General features: G+C 42.8%; 1 protein-coding gene across 4 annotated transcripts in view; it reads left to right on the top strand.

Moving 5' to 3' along the window:
- The window catches only part of ETS1 (ETS proto-oncogene 1, transcription factor), a 134,566-nt gene that overhangs the window by 12,808 nt on the left and 98,569 nt on the right, over nt 1-23,189 (top strand). For all 4 annotated transcript variants that reach the window (XM_066365213.1, XM_066365208.1, XM_066365209.1 and 1 more), the window contains 2 exons: nt 3,875-3,957; nt 21,970-22,114. In XM_066365213.1, the coding sequence (XP_066221310.1) occupies nt 3,889-3,957; nt 21,970-22,114 (214 nt within the window). In that variant the 5' untranslated portion in view covers nt 3,875-3,888. The remainder of the gene's footprint in view (nt 1-3,874; nt 3,958-21,969; nt 22,115-23,189) is intronic.

Below are 23,189 nucleotides of genomic sequence, written 5' to 3'. Positions count from 1 at the left end.
TCGGTGCTGAGGAGCTAGCTGCTGGGAAGCTGGACAGTTCTGTGGGGGGCGGGGCAGTTCTGTCAGAGGGGATCCTGTGAGAAGGGCAGGAAGATGGGGAAGAGCATGGGGCGCTTAAAGCAACAACAGTTCCAGCAGAGAGTTCCAGGCAGGAGTGGAGTCTGCTCTGGAGCTTGGTGAGGGGCAGGCGCAGTGGGAACACACCCCGAGGCCACCGCAGGCCAGTTAAGAGCTTTCTGAGGACAGAGTCACTTCAGATACATTTATTCTGCTTCTGGAGCCTTGCTGGTCCCATGAAAGAAAAATAAACTCAGCCCTTCATGACTCTGTTACCAAGTGTCCAAATCCTTTCTACTTGGAGACAAGCTTCTGGGTGCTCCTGGGCTCGGGGTGAGGCTTAAGTCACAGTTGTTTCGTACTTAGGTGATAAACATCTGTAATGCCAAGACAAAAATGTTGGTCCAGCTGATGTTCAAATAGCTGTCATGTGGGAGGGAATTCTCTTTAGCTAACGAGTCTTAAAAAAAAGAAAAAGCAAAGATCACCCAAACACTTCTTCTGCTTTTTCGGAAAGGGTTTGCGTCTACAGCAGCTGTTTTGTGTCACAATCCACAAATGGGAAAAGGGCGGATTCTTTTTTTCTTTCTCCAAAAAATAATAAAGCAGCAATCCATTTCTGTCCCAGAGTTATTTCCTGAGATGAGAGCCCTGACAACTCCCTCTTTTCAGCTTCCTCCCCGGGCGAAGGGCTTTTCCCCAAGGGAAGTGTCCTTCATAGAGCATGCTGCTTCCACACCACCAGCTGCCTGCGCCCCCATGCATGGCTGCAGGCTTCCTGCCTCGCTGGCAACTGGGAAGAGAAAACATGTTTCCAGGGAACCTTTCTCCAAGCTACATGAGTGTGGCTGTGAGGAGGAGGCTGTCTGGCTGGCAGGCCGAGACTCCTGGTGCCTCTGAGCTGGGCTTCAGGACAAGGCAGCCAATTCCAAAAGTCCTTTCTCTCACAGCTACATCAGTGAAGCAGGAATTCAGGAGGGGAAAGGTCCTTCGCTGCTCGCTCGCTCTTGGGAGTCTAGGAATGACTCACAGGGCCGTCTGCTCACACCTCGCCCTTTGCCTTCCTCCGCGATTTCCTCTTCTCCACACCAGCAGAACTAACTCACCGCTATTGTTTCCCGTATTGTTGGTAAACGATTCACCACATTTTGGTGTGGTTACATGTGAGTCTGTTTTCTCTGGTGCCTGAAGAGAGGGGCCCTGTCATCCTTGGTTTTATCCTGAGTCTGAGGAATGTAGGATCTATGAGGCCAGGCTCTTTGTTTACCAGTATTTCTCCAGTGCCCAGAACAGCGCCTGGCACACAGCAGGCCCATACTAATTATTTACTGAACGAATACACAAGTTCCTAACTAGGGAGTCATCAGCATGCTCCTTTAATAACAAGTCTGTGATGACTCAGGGGATCTGTGGGGTTCTGGAGTGGAAATCGGTGGGGAGGGAGCCAAGTGGCTTGAAGAATCAGCACTCCCTGATTCCTGCACATTTCCCAAAGGTATAGGTTGCCCTGTAGACCCTGAGGGACGACCAACTATTTCCTAGGAAATCTGATCATGGTTAAGCCATTCTCAGTAGGAAACAATCAATGTTAACTTCTCATCCATGAGTAGATCAAAAACATTAAAGTGGGGTATATGATTCATTAAGACTTTAGAGCTCGATTTTAAGGTTAAAAGTAAGGAATGCTTCAGTAGAAGAAAGATGGAGCTCACAGAGACTCTCCTTAGAATGTGTGCTGAGGATGAGTCCACATTCACCTACGTCATACACTCCTCATCCTGACTCATGCTCAGTAACCAGCCCAGAGCCTGATACATGGTAGCTGCTCACTGTTTTTAGAAACAAACTCTGCTACCAGCTCCAGACTCTCCTGTTGGACTCTAGTGTGGTTAGGAGGGTATTGGGGGGGGGGGGTAAATGGTGATGGATGGAGACTTGACTTGGGGAGTCAAACTCAATATGGTGTACAGAGATGTGTTATAGAACTGGGCACCTGAAACCTGTATAATTATGTTAGTCAGCATCACCCAAATACATTCAATTAAAAAAAAGGAAACAAACTTTGACTAGGTGCCAACAGACCACAGATACAGATGTTAGCAATGCCCTTGGACTAATGGCCTTAGGTCTTTTTCTGCTCCACAGCGCTGCCACTGGGGAGTTCTCCCTGGGGCCAGTTTGCTGTAGTCACGATCAGTTCCCTGAAAAGCTAACACAGTATCTTTTTTTTTTTTTTTTCTTTACAGAGACAGAGAGTCAGAGGGAGGGATAGATAGGGACAGACAGACAGGGATGGAGAGAGATGAGAAGCATCAATCATTAGTTTTTCGTTGCGACACCTTAGTTGTTCATTGATTGCTTTCTCATATGTGCTTTGACCGCGGACCTTCAGTAGACTGAGTAATCCCTTGCTCGAGCCAGCGACCTTGGGTCCAAGCTGGTGAGCTCTGCTCAAACCAGATGAGCCCATGCTCAAGTTGGCGACCTTGGGGTCTCGAACCTGGGTCCCCCATATCCCAGACTGATGCTCTATTCACTGCGCCACCGCCGCCTGGTCAAGCCACAGTATCTTGATTATTACAGCCTACCTACCTTTAGTTCTTCTTCTCTCTTCTTTTTTAGTTAGTGTTTTTGGATGCTTTAAGGAGAAAATTCTGCTTTTTGGAAAAAAGACATCATAAAAAGGTCAAGTTCTAGCTAAAAACAATAAGCACAGTTCTGGGCTAAGTTACATCTCCAAAAGTTTTTAGCTTACTTCTCCCAACTATATAGTGCTAGTGTCTGTGTGACTGTAGCCCTTAGTCAGTGTAATTTTATGTGGCCGAGACTGTTTAACTGTATCGTTTGAATACATTTGATATGAAAGAACATGAATAAAACACGTAACACTCTTCATTTTTCCCGAAAAGTGTGAGGGCTTTAAATGTTTGCAAGAACACAGGAAAAGAACAAATACAGATTGGAAAGCAGTTAAGTTGAAACTAAAATGTCACTTCCTGACAATAGGAATTTGTCCTGTGAATGATATGCCTAGGAATTGAATCTTCTCACTTATTCAAGAAAAACATTTTAAAAATATATAGCATTGAATTTACAAAACTGTGTGAACTAAGGCACTTTAGAAAGCATTTGGGTCAACAGAAGTGTTTGATATATAAACGATTTTCCTGATCACCCACAGCTATCTGGAAAATCCCTTCGTCCAGGACATTCTTTAAGCTTTCTTGTTATTGAGACTTTCAATGTAGATAATAGCTGTCAACAGAGTTATTTAATAGCCCTTCTCCTTTTTCCAAGATGAGTAATGTTGATCCCTTTTCCAGGTCTTCTCTCTGTTTCTCTGTATCTTGGATCCTGGCTAATATGTCTGTTTTTCATTCTTCTTCCCCAATCTTTTCTCTGTCAATCAGCTTATGCCACAACTGTGTAGGGTGTGCCAGCCCTGTGCCAGTCCTGGCTAGGTGGAGGGACGGTGATGTATGGATGGGATGTTACTGAAAAAGGGACACAAGACCCAGTTCCTGCTCAGAAGCCCTACAAGAGGGGCTTTCTGTACTCTCACTGCTTATTTTCCGCACACTCAGAGGCTACTCCTTCTCCGTGTGACTTTGCCATCAGCAGACTGGTTCTGTCTGCTGTCTGTCCCCCTCTCTGGTTGCTCGGTTGGTCACTTCGTCCTTCTGAGTTTTTTTTTTTCTCTAACACAGAGCTTGACGGCTCCTAAGGAGACTCCAGTTCTAAGATTCTAACTGCTTTGTGGTTTCTAGTCCACACATTGGTGTGTCCAACCGCTCAGTGAACCCTTTCTCCTACGCAGGTGCTGAAAACAAGATGAGCTACTTCATGGATTCTGCAGTGAGTGGCCCCGCCCCTTACTCAGCAGCAAGACCAGTGGTGGCGGTAAGTCCATCCGTGTCCGCCCCACCCCCCCTCCCCGTGCTGCCTGCCTCCTGACCTCTTCTACACTGAGGAGCCAGGGGCCAACTCCAAAGTTAGAGTTAGCTTTGAATCTTTTGGAAGAGCTAGATTTTGAAATTATCTGCCTTTTTATCAGCATATAAAGGAGAAATCAGAGACTGATGGATTGGCTGAGAAAGATTATTTTGTGTTCGTGTTTCAGAGACTGATTCGAAGGCAATTAACAGGAAAAGCCCGGTGATTTTTTATTTATTTAATTTATTGTGTTTACATAGATTTTAGTGTTGCCCCATTGCATCCCCCACTCTTCCGAATTCCCCTTAACATATCCCTTGCCCCCCTTCCAACCGCTCCCTCCCCCCTTCCCTCAGGTTTAATTCTGCTCCTCATTGTTCCGTGGATTCCTCAAATGAGTGAGGTCATATGATATTTTTCTTTTTCTGCCTAAGCCCGGTGATTTTTTTACTGCTCAGTTCACTTGAAGATTTTTCATGTATTGATGAACTTTAGACCTATTGCTAGCATAATTAAACTTGTTTTTGACCTCATACATAAAAGCTAAATAACACAAACTTTCTAATTACAGAATTTGAACTAGAAATAAAGTGTGATAAATTTACAGGAAAGTTTTGTGAATTGTAGAATAAGAGGGGTAAAGAAACTTTAAAATAGGACTCCCTGAACTTTCTTGCCCTTAGGGATAGTCACCCAAACTGCATGCTGATCAGTAGAAATATTTAGATAAATTTCTTATAAATTTACAGTGTGAGAGATCCTGTTATTTTCTTTCATCAATTCCAATGTTAAATGAACCTTTAATATTAGCAGATCTATCACTAACTATTCATTGTAAATTCTGTATGTTTTGTACAAAAACAGCCATCATAAATATGATTTTTTTTTTTTTTACTTTGGTAATGGACAGACAAGTTCATTGCTAACACTTCTCAGTACATTCTTGGGTCTAAATGGACACCAATCCATCAGAGTTTTTTTCTGAGTCCACTCTTGGACTGTCTGGTCAGAGGCTCTGCAGAAATTTTGGCACTGGTAACCTCAGTTAACTAAAACCTCTTCTTGTAGTTGTATGTTGAAATACCTGACGTGGTTGAAAATTATTTTCTGTAGTATTGAAAAATTAATTACTCAAAAGCTCTTCTGTGTTTAAGGGATGATTAACACATCTCTCTTTACTGGCTGTTTTATCACACATGTTTCTTCCTATAAAATGGCTTCTGTTTTCATACAAATACCATTCACTATTCTAAAAAAAATTAGGATAAGGAAAAGGTTTAGACTACAGTTTACATCAGAAATATGTTTTAAAACATGCACACACACACAACAAGAGCCAAGCAGTTTTGCTTAGTAGAAATTGTCAAGGGACTTGTACGTTAAGGTCACAAAAGGGTCTGGAGAAGTTGCCAGGGAATAGCTACTCCCGCTTCCCACCCAGAGGTTATTGTCTAAGGTTAGTATAAATTACACTAAATTTTTCTTAAAGATGATATTGTAGAGATTTGTTAAAATAAATAATAATATTGTGATGTCAGCAGTGGTGGGATTCAAATAATTTAACAACCGGCTCTCTGCCCTAATGACTGTTTTAAGTATGAAAAAACGATATACCTATAGGTGGTTTATTATTTCAGGCATTTAATACTTAAATAAAAACAATAAAAGAGATACACAAAATTAAGTGATGTTATAAGAAAGAGTTTTAAAATATTAATGGAAAAATATTAAATAATACCTGACAAAAACAATAAAACTGATATTTAAGATATTTCCATGTTGCTTCTTTTTTTTAAACTTTTTTATTTATTTATTCATTTTTTAGAGAGGAGAGGGAGAGAGAGAGAGAGGAGAGACAGAGACAGAGAGAGAGAAGGGGGGAGGAGCAGGAAGCATCAACTCCCATATGTGCCTTGACCAGGCAAGCCCAGGGTTTCGAACCGGCGACCTCAGCATTTCCAGGTCGACGCTTTATCCACCGCGCCACCACAGGTCAGGCTCCATGTTGCTTCTTGATTGGCACCCTCACTTGCAAGTTTTTTCATCTATGGATGGAATGAACATTACTATGGGCACTTAGAACACGCTGTTGTGCAGATGAATGTTAAAAAAGAGTAAGAAATGTAAATTTGATTTCCACATTGGGCGGCTGCCCAGATGCCCACCTTAGAGAGAACTCTGATTACAAGTGCCATTTTTACAACCAGTTTGCTGAACTCAACAAAAAATTAGGTATCGGTTCTGCCGAACCGGTGTGAACCAGCTGAATCCCACCACTGGGTGTCAGAGCAAAATGTGTGGTTCACTTGGAGAAGTGGATTTTAAAACCAGCTTAACAGGAGGAGGGAGTTAGTGGGAAAAAGGTGGGGGAAGGGAGTAAAAAGGGACAAATACACAGTGATGTAAAATGATTTGATTTTGAGTGATGGGTACACAACACAATCCACAGTTCAGATGCTATAGAGATGTCTACCTAAAACCTGTGTACTCTTACTGATTGATGTCACCCCATTAAATTTAATTTTCTAAATAAAATAAAAAAAATTAAAAAAAAAACAAACAAAAACCCCCCAGTTTATGTTAATTTTCTTTACCAGTATTCTAATCAAATTAAACAAGCTCAATAATTTGTCTAAAAAAAAAAATCAATTCCCCATGAGTTTGCATTTATTTTATTTTAGATACTGAAATAAAAACTTATTATATGTATATAAATTGCAGGTATAATATTAAATTATCTTAGATAAGTTATCGGAAAATTATATGAGATTAAAAAACCAATATAATCAGAGTGCATATTTTTGACTAAAGACCACTCACCCCAGTTGAATACACTGGACATTTTTAATGCATTTGGAGTGATTGCTACAGGTTTCAAAACAAAGACCCAACTTGCTTCCACCTCCAATAGCCATATATGAAAAGCATTACCAACATGTGGGATCCTTTCTCACTACCAATTTCAAAGTTATTGGGCAAAAGCAGTAGGTTGGGTAAGAGAACTGCTAAGTGATTGTTCTAGCACTTTCGCTCAGAACTTCTCTCTGGGCCTCAGTTTCTCCATCATTGAAACTAGTTAGGCAATATTTTAGAACACAGAACAAGCAGAAAGTCTTTCAACTTCTTTATATACATTCTCTCTAATCAATACAAATCAGTAAATAAAATTTATTAGTACAAACTCAAGTTCAATAAACCAGCTCCTACAGATAACCTTCAACTTTAGATTGGACTATAATAAACAGTCAAAATCTATAACTTGTCTATAGGATATAACCTGGGAACACTGACATTAGAGAAACTAGCAAATTTCACACATTCAATCCTAATCTAAGTTTTTGTGGAAGAGCACAGCTCCACTAACTTTTCTGGACAAGGAAGTCAAGGTCAGGCACCAAGTCTGCTCAGTTCTGCTAGAGCCTCTTGTCTAGGACTCAACCTGTGACACTTAATCCAAGTCCTTTTGTCTAGTGCTTTGATCTCTGAGTTTAGTTAGATTGGGCCACCAAAGAAAGAAACTCTGCCCCAGGTCTGAGAAGTTTGAGGGTAAGAGGAGAACCACGAAGGCAGTGAGTTTTCAGCTGCGTAATTTTCTCCCAAGGGATACTTGTTGATATTGCTGGCTGTCAGAACTTGGGGAATGGAGATACTATTGGCATCTAGAGGGTAGAGGCCAGGGGTGTAGCTAAGCATCCCACAATACACAGTAGAGTCCACCACAATGAAGAATTATCCAGCCCCAAATATTGGTAGTGGCAAGGTTGAGAAGTCCTGGCTTAGAGTAGTCACAGACCAAGTTTGAAGGCAGGATGGTATTGCATGTACAGATTGGTCAAAATAGATCTTTGTTGCTTGTAAATGAATGTTTTATTGTTGTTTTTTTTTTGTATTTTTCTGAAGCTGGAAACGGGGAGAGACAGTCAGACTCCCGCATGCGCCCGAACGGGATCCACCTGGCACGCCCACCAGGGGCGATGCTCTGCCCCTCTGGGGCGTCGCTCTGTTGCGGCCAGAGCCACTCTAGCGCCTGGGACAGAGGCCAAGGAGCCATCCCCAGGGCCCGGGCCATCTTTGCTCCAATGGAGCCTCGGCTGCGGGAGGGGAAGAGAGAGAGAGAGAGAGAGAGAGAGAGAGAGAGAGAGAGAGAGAGAGGAAGGAGAGGGGGAGGGGTGGAGAAGCAGATGGACGCTTCTCCTGTGTGCCCTGGCCGGGAATCGAACCTGGGACTTCTGCATGCCAGGCTGACGCTCTACCACTGAGCCAACCGGCCAGGGCTGTAAATGAATGTTTTAGAAAGAAAAAACCTGAGAATGTATTCATGTTATAAGGGGTTTTGCTTAGCATACTGCTTAGTTGTCCAAGAAACAAACCTCTAAATAGGGATAAGAATATTTTCTGGTCTCTGAAGATTACTTCATTTGGATTCTTTATTTGTACACTATAGCTAGCATTAGCATTATTAGTTCATTTGCTGTATCAGACGATTGTCTCAGCAACGGTTGTGAGGCCGATGCCACTGTTAGGTACTGAGCATTTCACACAGAACTCACATTATCTGTCTCAGAGTCAGCTTGTCAAAATGAGGACACGTTTTTCCTCTTCTAAGGTCAGCCTTCAAGAGACTACAATGAATGATGTCACAGCTGGGGAGGTAGAGAAACAATCCTTTTGGAAGTTGTCTGGCCATTGTGTGGGAGGGGGATGGCATGCTCAGGTACTTATATGGGTTGTGGGTCAGGGACCCTTTTATTCAAGGGGAGGAAGCGCTCCTTCCTGTTATGCTATCTCAGCAAGCCTGTAGAGAGCCCTGGAAGTCCCTTGCAGTGCTGGTCCCTCGTCCTTTCATGCGTCATCTTCTCCTTCATGCCACTGAGCCAGCAGAGCTGGGGGAGGACAGGAATGGGAGGGATGGGTCACTCCTAGTTTTGACCAAACAAGTCCCAGTCTTTGGCTACCTCACAAGCAAAGAGGACATGTGGAGGAGGTCCTCAGGGATTGATGACCTCCGGGGCCGAGCGAACTTTAGGAAGCACCTTGAACTGTTCAGAGGGAAGGAACAACACTGCCCACTCACCTCCTCAGAGCTCAGGCCCTTGGGGATACAGCAGTATGCGGGGGCAAATGTGGCTGCTCACTGTGCCAGACCACACAAAGGCACTGATGCCCAAGAAGTAACATGAATATTCCAACATGCTAGCACTGTCTAGGATGAGACTCTGGGTGTAGGGAACAATCCTTGTAATCTTTAGGGTAATCACATTGAAAAGCAGCCATTCTTTCGAGATCAAATGCTCTTCTCTTGTAAATATGGTGATAGTAATTTTTAAACAAAAGCCAGGGTTTCAGAAACAGCCTAACAAAAATCTTTTTTTGACTTGTGATTATAATATGAAAAATTTCCAAATTGTATAAATAGATCACACTTATTAGACACTTAATTGTATAGAGTAACGTGACATGAAATCAAGGCTATTTCAGATATCCGATTACTGAATCAATAGGGGATAGAAATATGCCCAAACAAATGCTGGACTTCAGGTTGGAAGGGGGAAAAGGGAGTCTGACAGTCATTGGCAAGTTTCAGGCCTTGGCCTTCATCCTTCCTGTGCCACTCCATTGGGAAGTTAGGAGCTGGCCAGGCTCCTGAATCTCTAGTGTGGTGCTGGCAGAGGGGAGTAGCCTACCCACAGGGTTTAGCTAAGTGCTTTGCAAAAGTGAGCTCCAAACTCCTGTCCTCAGACACACCTCCATGTCACAGAGGTCTTTCATATTGACTGTGGATTTTGCCAATCTTTTCATGGCTTCAGCAAACCCTCTTTTGTATATTTTCTTTCTTCCTTCTGTCATGGATGGATGGATGGATAGATGAAGGAATGGCTGGCTGGCTGGCTGGCTGGACACATAACTCTATGTTCACCTTCTGACTGCGGTGAAGAAGAAGCTGGGCAGCCTTATTCCTGCCTCTTTTGTACTGGGCATTAGACACTGATTGCCTTCAGTCTTGGGCCAGGCAGCTGTGGAATGTAGCCTGGCCAATTATCATAAAAGGCACTGACGTTTTGGAGTCAGAAGAACCTGGCTTAAATCCTGGTCACTACTAGCTATGTGTGTGACCTTGGAACAAATTACTTAATGTTTTTGAGCCTCAGTGTCTTCATCTGTGAAACAGACAGATGTGAGCTCACTGTGATTGTTAAATGAGAAAAATGTTTGTTTTGTGCCTGCCACAAAGGTGACTTCAGTTACATCCCTTTCCCTTAGTTCACAAAGTCCATTTTTCTCTGGACTTTGTGATTGTGTTAGGTGGATACATAGAGGGAGGAGTAGAAATGATTCCATTATTGTCATATAAGGGTGTCGCCAGCATGGTGGGGCTAGTGGAGGGATGATGGAGACATTCTTATTGAGAAACCACCTTGCTTCATCACTACCCTGCCCTAGAAACAGCTCTCTTGCCAACAGATCAAGTCTCTTGTAATGAGCTGGTGGTTTAAACCCTATTGTGTAAACAGACTTGGTTCTCTTATCTTGAGTAATTGTGGTTTAATTGGGCATCCTTGGGAAGCAATGCCCTTCTTTATTTATCTATGTACATATTTTTATTTGCATTTATTGAGGTGACATTGGTTTATAAAATTATATAAGTTTCAGGCACACAATCTATAATAAAACATCTGTGTATTATATTGTGTGTACATCACCCCAAGTCAAGTCTCTTTCCATCACCATTTATTGCCCCTTTACTCTTTTTTTTACCTACCTCTGCCCCCACTTTTTCTCTGGTAATCACCACACTGTTGTCTGTGTCTATAAGGTATTTTTTTAACTTAGTCCCTTCAAATTTTTCACCCAGCCCCCCAACACCCTTCCCCTCTGACAGCTGTCAGTCTATTCTTTGCACCTATGAGTCTGTTTTTATTTTGTTTGTGAGTTTGTTTTGTTTTTAGATTCCACATATGAGTAATTTCATATGGAACTTGTCTTTCTCTGACTGCCTTATTTCACTTAGCATAATCTCCAGGTCCTTATATGCTATAGCAAAGAGGAAGATATCTCTGTCTTCCTCCTCCTCCTCCTCCTCCTCCTCCTCCTCCTCTTCCTTCTCCTCCTTCTCTTCATCCCCCTCCTCCTCCTCTTTCTTCTTCTTTTACAGCTCAGTTGTATTCCATTGTGTAAATGTACCACAGCTTTTTTTTTTTTTATCAACTCAACTGCTGGGCACCTGGGCTGCTTCCAAATCTTGCTTATTGTAAATAACACTGTAATGAATATAGGGGTGCACATATATATTTTTGAATTAGTGTTTTGAATTTCTTCAGGTATATTCCCAGAATTGGAATCATTGGGTCATAAGGCAGCTCCATTTTTAATGTTTTGAGGGAGCTCCACATAGCTTTCCACATGGCTGCTCTTACACAGCAAAGGAAACCATCAACAAAATGAAAAGACAACCCACTGAATGGAAGAATGTATTTGCCAACGATACATCTGATATATGTTAATTTCCAAAATTTATAAAGAACTTATAAAACTCAACACACACACACAGGTCCAGCTCTGGCCACATAGATCAGTTGGTTAGAGCATAGTCCCCAATGTGCAGAGGTTGCCAGTTCAATCCCCAGTCAGGGCACATACAGGAACAGATTGACATTCCTGTCTCTCTCTCTCTCTCTAAAAAAAAAAAATTAAAAAAATTAAAAATCCAATTAAAAATGAGCAAAAGACCTGAATAGATACTTCTCCAAAGAAGACATACAGGTGGCCAATAGACATATGAAAAGATGCTCAATATTACTAATAACCAGAGAGATGCAAATTAAAACCACAATGAGATGTCACCTCACACCTGTCAGAAAGGCGCTCATCAATATACAACAAACAATAAGGGCTGGTGAGGACGTGGAGAAAAGGGAACCCTCGTGCACTGTTGTTGGGAAAGCAATGCCCTTCCTATCTAGAACTGTTCGAATCTGGGCTGTCTCTGCACTTCTTGGGACGTGCTTGTGCGTGTCACTGTGAATCTTTGCAAAGATGCCTTTTTTCTTTCTGGGAGTGCTGAAGAGCCATGGGCTGGTATTCAGAGTCAGAAGTGGGTGTGCACAGAAGGAAACTTAGAATGGCAATGGAAACTGAACAGTAAACATTTTTCTTGTTGGTTGGATGGTGGTGACTTTACTCCTGCAGAGATGGCTGCAACATAATGTTTAGAGAAATTATTGATGCCCACAACTCTTAGTGGCAGAAAATATGAAGGAAAAAAAAGAGGGATAACATATATTTTCCCAGCATGTTAGAAAGCAGGACTTTTCTAGGATATTGGGTGCAGTCAGCACAATCTAGAGAATTTCAGAGCCAGACTATGACCTAGAGACTGTCTCTCAGTATTAGGAAATTGGGTTTAATTGGTTAAATAAATTGTGTGAGTTTACAGAGCAAGCAAGAGGTAAAGTGTGACCCAGATCTCTTGACTCCTGGGATAGGACACCACTTACTACTGAATTCACCTCAATCAATTTTTAGATATGTGGTGATATATAACAACTTAGAACAGACTTTTCATTCCTGCATCTATATGCCTTATTTATGATGACTTGGTCTTTTCTGATTTAAGAAAAAATCTCCAATTTGGATCTATTGCCCTGTCTTTTAGCCACGGTGCGTTCTCCTGCCCACATCCCACATGAGGCTCTGAGTTGTCCTCCCCTTTCTTCTTCGCTCTATGGGGTGCTTGCTGCTGTCAGCCCAGAGCCACTGGGAGTCTGAAGGCTCTGTGCTAAGCGAGCAGATGCAGACCAATCACCCTGTCTCTCCCGAGATCTCTCAGCCAGGAAGTGTCAAGTCCAGGCACCCAGGTGTGCTCTGTCCAGCTCTGACCATCAGCCAGGTTTCACTCGTGCCCACTATGCCTGGAGGGGGCTGTGGTCTCAGGCTGACAAGAGAAGCCTCAGTGTTGGTCACACCAGCAGGGCCAGCCTCAGCTGTGTCTCTGTGGAAGCCAAGCACAGCGTTTCCTTTAAGAGCAGAATTCGAGGTTCCCAGCTCAGCAGCTCACACTGCCAGGGCTGATTCAGATTTTTTCTCTCTCTCAGAAACCTGCCGCATGTCAGGTCTGCCCTTTCACCAAGGCCCAGGCCCATCACTCTTATTGTTTTAAAAAGAATTTCCTGGCCTTGAGACTAAAATTAAATTGCCCTTTGAGAGTTTCCTATTTTGTCTGTTCCTGCCTCTGCTGGTGGCTGCACCACCCCAACCCCCGCCTCCCTGCCCAACTACTCAGGCGTCCGCACTAAGCTGAGGAGCATTTCTGTGTTGCCTGCTTCCCTTCTGCCCATTGAAGGATCAGGAGCAGCGTGCCCTCTGGAGGCAGACGTACCAGTGTCCTTCCAAGGACCAGAGGTGCTCTGCCCTCAACTTCTCCCCAGCACTGCCCACAGTTTCTCTGTGACGTGTGGGACAGCCTGTGAGATGAGGTGCTGGCTTGTCTCACACCTGCGGATGAGGAAGCCCAAACTTGATTAGAAGTCTGCAGGGAAGTTCAGCCCAGCGTGGGGGTGGGGGGCAGCTGCATGCTATGGGGTGGAAGGTTGTTAAGTGGAGAAATTGTCTACTTGGTACATGAACTGTTCAGTAGCCAGAAACTTCCTAAGCTTCACTGTTGTCTACTGAAAAGTAGGAAATGTGAGGTCAAAACAGTGTTTGAGTATGGTTTTAGGGAAAAATGAAGACAAACAAACAAAATGAAGGCTTTAATACATTTTAAGGGGACATTGTAGGTCACGAGTCCAAATTATGACTATGACAACTTTTGGCTGAAAGGCTTCTCCACCCTAGGGTGGTTCTTTATCAAATGAAGGTTGTTAGTCACAAGGTCAGGAGAAAGAATGTGGACAGATCAGCAAAAAGGAGACTGGAAGTTGGAAAGGAATTTGGAGATCATTGGGGCCAACCTACTCAGGAAGCAAAAGCTTAAAGAGGTTAAGCGACAGGCTGGAGGCGACGCAGCTCCTTAGGGGCAGTGCAGAACTTGAATCCAGGCTTCCTGGTGTCCAATCTTCTGTCTTTCTGCTACAGCACAGGAATGTCCGTGGCCCAATTAGAACAACACAGTTACCCCTGGGATGGCAAACCCCTATGCCCATCCATTCAGTGTTAATTCAGCTTTGCCTCAGGGTTCTTTTTAAAACAGCAGTTTCTCTATATATTTGTTGTGTCTCATATGTTTATGGCTCTGCACTAAGGTAAAACCTAGGATTCTGTGGTCTATCAAGAAAAGGCAGATTTGTTCCCACAGACCTTGCACACTGAGTGACACAGTATAGAAGAATGGTGAGGACAGAGGAAAGAAGCAAACACCTGGGCGTTTAAGGCTGTGTGGCTAAAAAGAAACAAGCTTGAAGAGAAGATCACACCTATTCACATAGACAGGCAGGCGCCAAATGTTTGCAATTAATGTTGTGAGAGTAGTCCCCTATTCGCTTTTTTAATTTTGGGGCTCTTTGGGGGACAGAAAGAAGAAAGACTGTGAGAAAAGCAATAGCTGTGAGGTTTGGCAGGGCCAGGGCAGGGACAGGCGAAGAGTGTCATACAGAGATTGTCTGTGGGTGGAGAGGCAAGCTGGAGGTCCCTGACTCTGAAACTCTGGGAAGTGGAGCTAGGAAGATGTAGAAGTGAAGGAGACCTTGACTGCAGACGGTGGCGGTGGTCAGCTGTTGGCGGTGGTCAACTCTGGCGGCGGCTGCTGGCACCAGCTCACTTTTAAAGCTGAACAGGGATAAGCCTGTGTTCTTTGTCCTGGTAGTTTCCAAGCTTCCGGGGCTTCATTTCATTTGTTTCCAGGATCATAAAGGGGAAGCTGTGAGCTGGTACGCTCTGACAGCCTCTGTCTGAGAGGACAGGGAGAGCAGAGCTGCTTCCGAGGTGGCTCAGCGCTGTGGGTGACAGAGCAGGCAAAGGCGTGTGCTTTTCCGAGGTGCCCAGGGGACCCAAGTGCTCCAAGGCCACTTGATAACCATCTCTGGTTGGGAGGCTGCTCTTGGCTCCCACGGTACTGTACAATTTCTCACTTTCTTTTCTTTTTTTATTGAGAGGCAGGGAGGCAGAGAGACAGACTCTTGCATACATCCCAACCATGATCCACCCAGCAAGCACCCTACCAGGCAATGCTCTGCCCATCTGGAGCCACTGCTCTGTTGCTCAGCAACCGAGCTATTTTAGTGCCTGAGGTAACATGGAACCATCCTCAGCTCCCGAGGCCAACGTGCTTGCACCATTTGAGCCGTGGCTGGGGGAGGAGAAGAGAGAAAAAGAGAAAGAAAGAGAGGGGGAAGGGTGGAGAAGCAGATGGTTGCTTCTCCTGTGTGCCCTGACCAAGAGTTGAACCTGGGACCTCCACACGTAGGGCCGGGACTCTACTGCTGAGCCAACCGGCCAGGGCTCTCATTTTCTTCCTATGTCTTTAATTGGTCCTTCTTCGCTGTTTTCCCCCAATTGCTCTTCCTAATTACAGGCAACTTTACAGACCCGCTTTTGATCCTTTCTGTTTTCATTTTGACTGCCATTTTCCTTGCTCTATACTCTAATTACATCCTTTATGCTGCCCAGATCTAACTCTGCCTTTTTCTGTTTTCTCCTAGCTTGCAGCCGCCTTAGGGACCCCTCCACCATGGTGCTCTGCCCTCACTCTTTCTAAACACAACCAAGTGAGATTGCCTTCCACACTCATTTATGTACCTAAATTCATCGTTTTTCCTATTAAAGAAACCAAGCAATCTGAGCATTATCTTGGACTCCCCCATGTTTTCTTCATCTCCTATCAATCATGAAATCATTGATTTTTTTCTTTGAAACATGTATTGCTTCCTCTTTACTTCTATACTCATGACCCTGATGCAGCGCTTCACTGGACTGAGGCTCAGCGCCAGAACTAGGGGGAGATGAGTGAAGCACTCACTTCCCAGAGGCAACACTTAAGGGCTGCCCCAAAATCTAGTCAACAAGCTAAATAACATCTTAATGCAATATTTAAAAAAATTAAAACTAATGCAAAATTATTATAAAAAAGTAACAAAGTGCCTGACCAAGTGATGGCACAGTAGATAGAGCATTGGACTGGGACACAGAGGATCCAGGTTTGAAACCCTGAAGTCGCCAGCTTGAGCACGGGCTCACCAGCTTGTGCTTGAGCACAGAGTCACTGACTTGAGCATGGGATCATAGACATGACCCCCATGGTTGCTGGTTTGAACCCAAAGGTTGCTGGCTTGAGCAAGGGGTCACTTGCTCTGCTGTAGCCCCCTGGTCAAGGCACATTTGAGAAAGCAATCAATGAACAATGACAGTGTCGCAACCAAAAATTGATGTTTTTTATCCCTTCGTTGCCTGTCTGTCTCTCTGTCCTTCTCTCTGTTCCTCTCTCTGTCTATGTCTCTCTCTCTCAATTAAAAAAAAAAAAGTAACAAAGTTAAGTCCAGATTGGTGGTGTTGATGTTTCTCTTTGGCCTCAGTGTCTAGTATGGCTCTGCCCTTGTCAGCTTCCCCACCTTGGGCTCCTACCCAGTCCATCCAACAAGTCTTTCTAGAGCTTATTAATTCACCACATTGCTTTCTAGAACATACTGTACTTTTTTTTTTTTTAAGAGACAGAGCGAGAGTCAGAAAGAGGGATAGATAGGGACAGATAGAGAGGAATGCAGAGAGATGACCTAGTTGTTCATTGATTGCTTTCTCATATGTGCCTTGACCTGATTGCTTTCTCATATGTGCCTTGACCGTGGGGCTACAGTAGACCGAGTAACCCCTTGTTCAAACCAACGACCTTGGGTCCTAGCTGGTGAGCTTTGCTCAAACCAGATGAGCCCACGCTCAAGCTGGCGACCTCAGGGTCTCGAACCTGGGTCCTCTGCATCCCAGTCCAACCCTCTATCCACTGTGCCACTGCCTGGTCAGACAAGGTACCACTGTACTTATATCTCTAATATGATTGCCATTGCCTTACTCCCGAGGCCAAATTCCTGCCTACTGTTCCTGGCCATGGAGGCTGTGAGCTTCCCCTGTCTCTAGCTCTAACCCTTCCTAATTACCCTGCCTCTGAGCATCCTCATTGCCCCCAGGCACAGTCTTTATCTCTGTGCCTCACCTATCTGAATCATTCTTAATCTTCACTGGTAGTATGTCATTATCTTCTTTTCCTCTCCAGGGCCTTCACCAAATGTTTTAGTAATGTTTACATTACTCAACCTTTCAGTTCTTACCTTAATTTGTTTCCTCCAGAAAATCTCACCTGCTGCTGCCTTTCCTTCCCTACACATCAGCTCTTGGCCTGCCGCATCCCCTCACTGTCATTTCCTGTCTGTCTGTATGCTCCTAAGCATAAAGTTGGTTTCTTGTTTCTGTTATAACCTCAGTATGTAACAGAACGCTTGGCATGATATGGACTTGCTCCATGAATGCACATCTCACAGTTCCTCTGCTAGCTGGCACGGGACAGCAGCGCCTCTCTTGGCAGTCTGTCCTAGGGCCACAGTCTGTCCTAGGGTCACATGAGCTTCACGGTGCACAGAGAAGAGACTGAAATTAGAGGGACCTGCGTTAGAATTCCATCTCCATGATTTTATTGGCTGTGTCGTCTTTGGAAATTTACTTACCCTTGTAAAACCTCAGTTTGTTCTTTTATAAAATAGAGATAAAAAATACTAATCTTGCATGATTGTGATAAGGATTAAATGTGACCATCTCTGCACAATTCTTAGTACATCAATTGGCAGAGATTGGGTGTGGTATGTATGCTAGTTTCTTTCAGTAATCACCTGTGGGATGAATAAATGAGGTCCAGTTAGATGGTTTCCTTCAAACTGTGACAGAGACTGGGCATGTTGCTTGCATCTCATGAAGCCACCTCCAGGTGTAGCTGGGAAAAGAAGGTGTCCATGAAGACACTGGAACTGTTTCAAAGCAATGAGGTGGAGGCTGTGTTGTCATGATTTCTGACCTGTTAACAACCTGCTTCTTCCTTCTCAACGGAGCCAGTTTTATAATGACTTGGAAACTGGCTATGTGGTTCTCATAAGTAAAAATGTCATTTTCATACCTTATGAAATAGGTATTAGGTCAGTTTGTGCAGTCTAGATGGCAGGTGTCTAGGTGGCAGGGGTCACAATGCTTCCAGGAGCATCAGCAAGAAAAGATGTTAATGCTTCATTGTTAGCTTGGTGCATTATCTCCTTGTTCTTAAAAAATAGGGTCCTCTGGATCCACTAAGGACTGCTAAAAATGAAATGTTTTTAAAAATAAAGTTCCATTTATAAAGTAGCAAATGAACTATCGCTGACAACAAAGAGCCTGGTTTGGGGGCAGAACAGACTCTCTGAAAAAGCCAACCACAGAAACTCAGGCTGGTGTTGCACGTGGTTGTTAGTCAAAGACTGGGAGTTGACTCACTACTCAGCCACAGCTCCATGGCCCAGATCTGCACCCTCACTGCTTTGTTCCTCACCCACTGCCTTCCGCCCCTCCCCTGCACACTGCACCCAGCTGTTTTCCCTCACACCCCTTTGCACCCTACACCGTTCCCCTAGGCCATCCTTAGCAGAGAGCCCTCACTAGCAAGGCCTGTGAAAAACTACCAATTCCCTACCCACCTGTATCCTACTCGTACTACCTGCAGCCATCTTACAAATATCTGCTTCGTGCGTGCCATGCACCTACTGTTCCAAAAGGAGGCAGGGCCAGCAATTTAGAGTTTTTTCCCTACCATTTACAAAAAATATTTTCTCCTTCAAGATTCTATTTCTCACTGCTGTTTGTGTCCATGAGTTTTATGTGGTGATTGCCGGGGGTGGAGTGGGGTGGGGTGGGGTGGGGATGGAGGTGGAGGGGGGCAATAAAAGATTATGGACAAAGACTTGACTTGGAGGGGGTGAACACACAATATGGTATACAATACAGTTGTGTTGTAGAATGGGGCGCCTGAAACCTGTGTAATTGTGTTAACTAGTGTCACCAAAATAAATTCAGTCAAAAAGACCCTATCTCTACAACTCTGATACTTGATGTTTAGTTTTGAGAAAGACTCTAAAAAAATATAAAAAGATTGGCATAGACAGATATCAAGAGCACAGACCTAATTTAGAAAATGGGTTTCAAATAGATTTGTTGCAAAGTATTGTTGCATTCTTACTGTTCTTGATGATTCAAAAGAACACCTTAATGTCATTGCTTTGGGAACTTATAATCTTAAAATACAATGTCAGCAAAAATACTTTTATAAGAGAATTAAGGAAATGTGTTCAATGGAATGTTCTTATTGATGATTTCCTTAAATCGATTGGTCTCAAACACAAACAGGTAGCAGGATTGTCACTGCTTCATTTATACTCTGTGGTTCTCACCAGAACCTCTTGGGAACAGAAGGCCAAGGACTTCAGCATCTAACATATAATAACTCAAGGCAACTCCATTCAGTCTCAAGAGTGCTATTACCATCTCAGTCCCGTTAGCTCAGTTGGCAGATGAAGAGCCCAAAAGTACACTTCATCCAGTCTTAGTTTGAATGCTTTTATGAATATTATGCAAAATATGGTCAGAATTAATGTGCACAAGATCTCCTTCTATATTTTGGGTTTGATTGTCATTTTTCTCTGTGCCAATATATTTTGTTCTGTTATTTTTACTGAGATTTAAGTGGACGGGCAATTGCAAAATGGAGAAGAGAGTGTAGACAGTGATCAATTGAATCTAACACAACAGGACTGAGTCCTTGTGCTGATGATGCTCAAGGGAGATAGGGCACAAGAGGGTCTAATTGAGGGTTAGCTAACTACCCTTTAGGGATGAAAATACCACAGAGGAGGTGTTAACATTTATTCGTTTTTAACTTTATTTTATTTTTTATTAAATCTTTTTATTTACTGATTTCAGTGAGAGAGGATGGGGGAGAGACAGAGGAGAGAGAGACAGGAACATTGATATGCTCCTCTATGTGCCCTGACCGAAATCGAACCAGCAACCTCTACACTTCCAGATGATGCTCTACCAACTGAGCTATCTGGCCAGGGCAGGAGTTACATTTATTAATTACCACCTTCACATCAATAGATATAATGACATCGCATTCTAGCAGAGTTTGGTTTCTCAACTGGGGTTTTTAAGGAGGAAGAGAAACTGTAAGAGAAGAGAGAAAGAATGAAAAAGAGAAAAAGAAGATTGAAGATGGGCCAGTGTAGATTAGACTTCTGGTCTCAGGAAGTCTTCTTTTCATGAATCTGCTGCTTTTCCTTTAGTGCCTTAATTTTTAACCCTCCTGCCCAATCTCAAGAATGTTGAGGGTCTCTTGGATTAAAAGAATATCTACCTCATATTAGTCTTCGCATATACTATTTACAACATGCATTTCATAAATACATAATTTTATTACATAAATGTCACATTTTATTTTGGTTTATATATATATATAATTTTTTACACATATTATTTTATTTAATTTTTCTACCTTGTTAGGTAGGCATTATCATTCTCATCTTATAACTGAGTAAATTGAGATTTAGATAAAGAAACAGCCCTCCCCCCAACACATACACCATTAGTAAGTGGTGAAACTAGGATTTGCATCCATGTTTGTGTGGCTCTAAGAAACGCTGTCTTTAACTCCATGAAACATGGCTTCCCACATAGCGGTTTTGTCTTAGAGAGTACTGGGTGGTTAGTATATTTTATGGTTTCATCAAAGAGATGAAAGAGAGGCACAATGTTGGGAGAAATTGAAATTTCTTGCCTAGCAATCACTATCATGAAAATTTATGTATATTTCCTGATCTGTGGTGGCACAGTGGATAAAACAACCATCTGAAATGCTGAGGTTACTGGTTTGAAACCCTAGGCTTGCCCCGTCAAGGCACATATAAGAAGCAACTACTACAAGTTGATTCTTCTCCCCCCTCACTATCATCTCTCTAAAATAGATAAGGGAAAAAATCTAAAAAAATAAAACAAAACAAAACCGATTTCATGGTCACTGGCATGAACCCAAAAGGTTACTGGCTTGAAGCCTAAATCACTGGCTTGAGTCCAAGGTTGGTGGCTTGAGAAAGGGGTCACAGGCTCAGCTTGAGTCCCCCAGTTAGTATGAGGAAACAATCAGTAAACGACTAAAACTAAAGTGCTGCAACTACAAGGTGATGCTTCTCATCTCTTTCCCTTCCTTTCCCTCTTTAAAAACAAACAAACAGAAAAAGCTATGTACACTGATTAACTGAAAATGAGTAATTTTTATTAAGTAAGTTCATTTTTTGTTTTTCCCTTGACATTTATCACCTATTGGTTCTATGATATTGAAATAAGTCTTGCAAGAACAAGGAGTAAGAAAACATAAAAAATCAAAATCCAGGGTTGTATAAATTTAGGAAGTGAATTTTTTTTTAAACTAATTTTTTTTAAATCAATTTTTTTTATTTATTCATTTTTAGAGAGGAGAGAGACAGAGAGAGAGAAGGGGGGAGGAGCTGGAAGCATCAACTCCCATATGTGCCTTGACCTGGCAAGCCCAGGGTTTCGAACCGGCAACCTCAGCATTTCCAGGTCGACGCTTTATCCACTGCGCCACCACAGGTCAGGCCAGGGTTGTATAAATTTAAAATAACCAAGATTCTCCAAGATTCTGCTTTGCTTTTAACCATGGAATCATATTTGAAAATTAGAAAAGGTAGTCCTGAAATACTTAAAAAAAATGGGTGGGTAAAAAAATATATATATGCATACATAGAGTCTAAATCAAAAATACTTCTTGTTCTCTGTGTGTCTTTTTAAAAATTTATTTATTTATTTATTATTTTGGTGGTAGGGAGTTGTGATCAATAGTTGGTTCTATTCTGTTATCTTCTATGGCTCATTGGATGATATTTAGTTGGGTAATATTAAGTAATTTTCAATTAGGGTTAAACTATAGAGATTGTCCTCTGAATATATTTTTTCTCCTGGTTACAGAGGCAGGGAACTATCAACTCTTATGAAGATCCTCAAATGGCCTGTGGTTTCCAGTCCAGTTACCACCCGCAAAGAGCTTGCTATCCCTTCTGGGAAGAGATAGCCACTCAGGAAGTTCCTACCGGTCTTGAACACTGTGGCTCAGGTAGGAACATAAACAAAGGCTATAAATGAGGACAGAGTTGAAGGACGATGGGAATTTGATGAGGACTGCATTCTCTGAAATGACAGCTGCCGTATCGTATGTGGGTCGGGATGCTATTGTTCTCTAATGGAAATCCCCAGGTCTTCTCAATAATTTGAGTTATTTTATTCTTCAGTGACAGGAACACTAAGCTCCAGGAATGGACCCAAGTAAGGAGAAGTGGCTTATAGGTTTCCACTGTGTAAATAGTTCTGTCTCCCGTGCATTTCCTGCGTCTTACCCATTTTAGCCTGGCTGTTGACAAGGGTCTTGTAGTCATGAAGTGTGAAATGAATAAACAGCCTTCTCACAGAGTGTTATTTCTTTCATTTGTCTTCTCTTTCTGTTATTCTTTCCCTCGCTGCTCATGCCCACCTGCATCTGGCTTCTCTTTCCTCCACTCGCTTTCTCTCTCCCTGCTCTTCTTCAAAAGAGCTCCCTTCCTCCAGGATTCCCGGCACTCCTGACTGGCCGGTCACAGTGCTGCCCTCTGGTGAACAGGAGTTACACTCTTCAGAGAACTCTAATGGAGAAAAGTTCCAAGTCTCTTTCCCAAATCTATTCCACAGGACTCACTGTGTTTCCCATAAATTCCATTAACCTATATTTACCTGTTACCATACTTTTTGTTGTTGTTTATTTATTTTAAATAAAAAATATAAAACTTGAATTTGAGATTCTGAAATGATTGGTTCAGAAATTAAGTTAAAGTTTTCATAAGAGTAGGTTATGATAATATATCCAAATACCAAAAAGTCAGTTCAATTCTGTGTTTCTTTTTTCCCTGGATAAATTGTTAGCCTATGAAATTTTATTACTCTTTTACTAACTGGAAATATGTAAAACTGAGGAATTTCATAGGGGGAAAGCCACTGAGAATGAACTAAAATGCATTTGTTTTTCTGTGTCTCTTTGTCCCATAAAACTGTATGGTAAACTACTATTATAATAGTGCAGATATGAAATCAATGTTTGTCTTGTTGTCACCAGGAGGACACACACAGGCACAAAGCAAGATGCTGTAACACTTGATGGA

The sequence above is a fragment of the Saccopteryx leptura genome, chromosome 2, assembly GCF_036850995.1.
Source record: "Saccopteryx leptura isolate mSacLep1 chromosome 2, mSacLep1_pri_phased_curated, whole genome shotgun sequence".
In the NCBI taxonomy this organism is placed as follows: Eukaryota; Metazoa; Chordata; class Mammalia; order Chiroptera; family Emballonuridae; genus Saccopteryx; species Saccopteryx leptura.
This window is presented reverse-complemented; position numbering and strand designations above follow the sequence as displayed.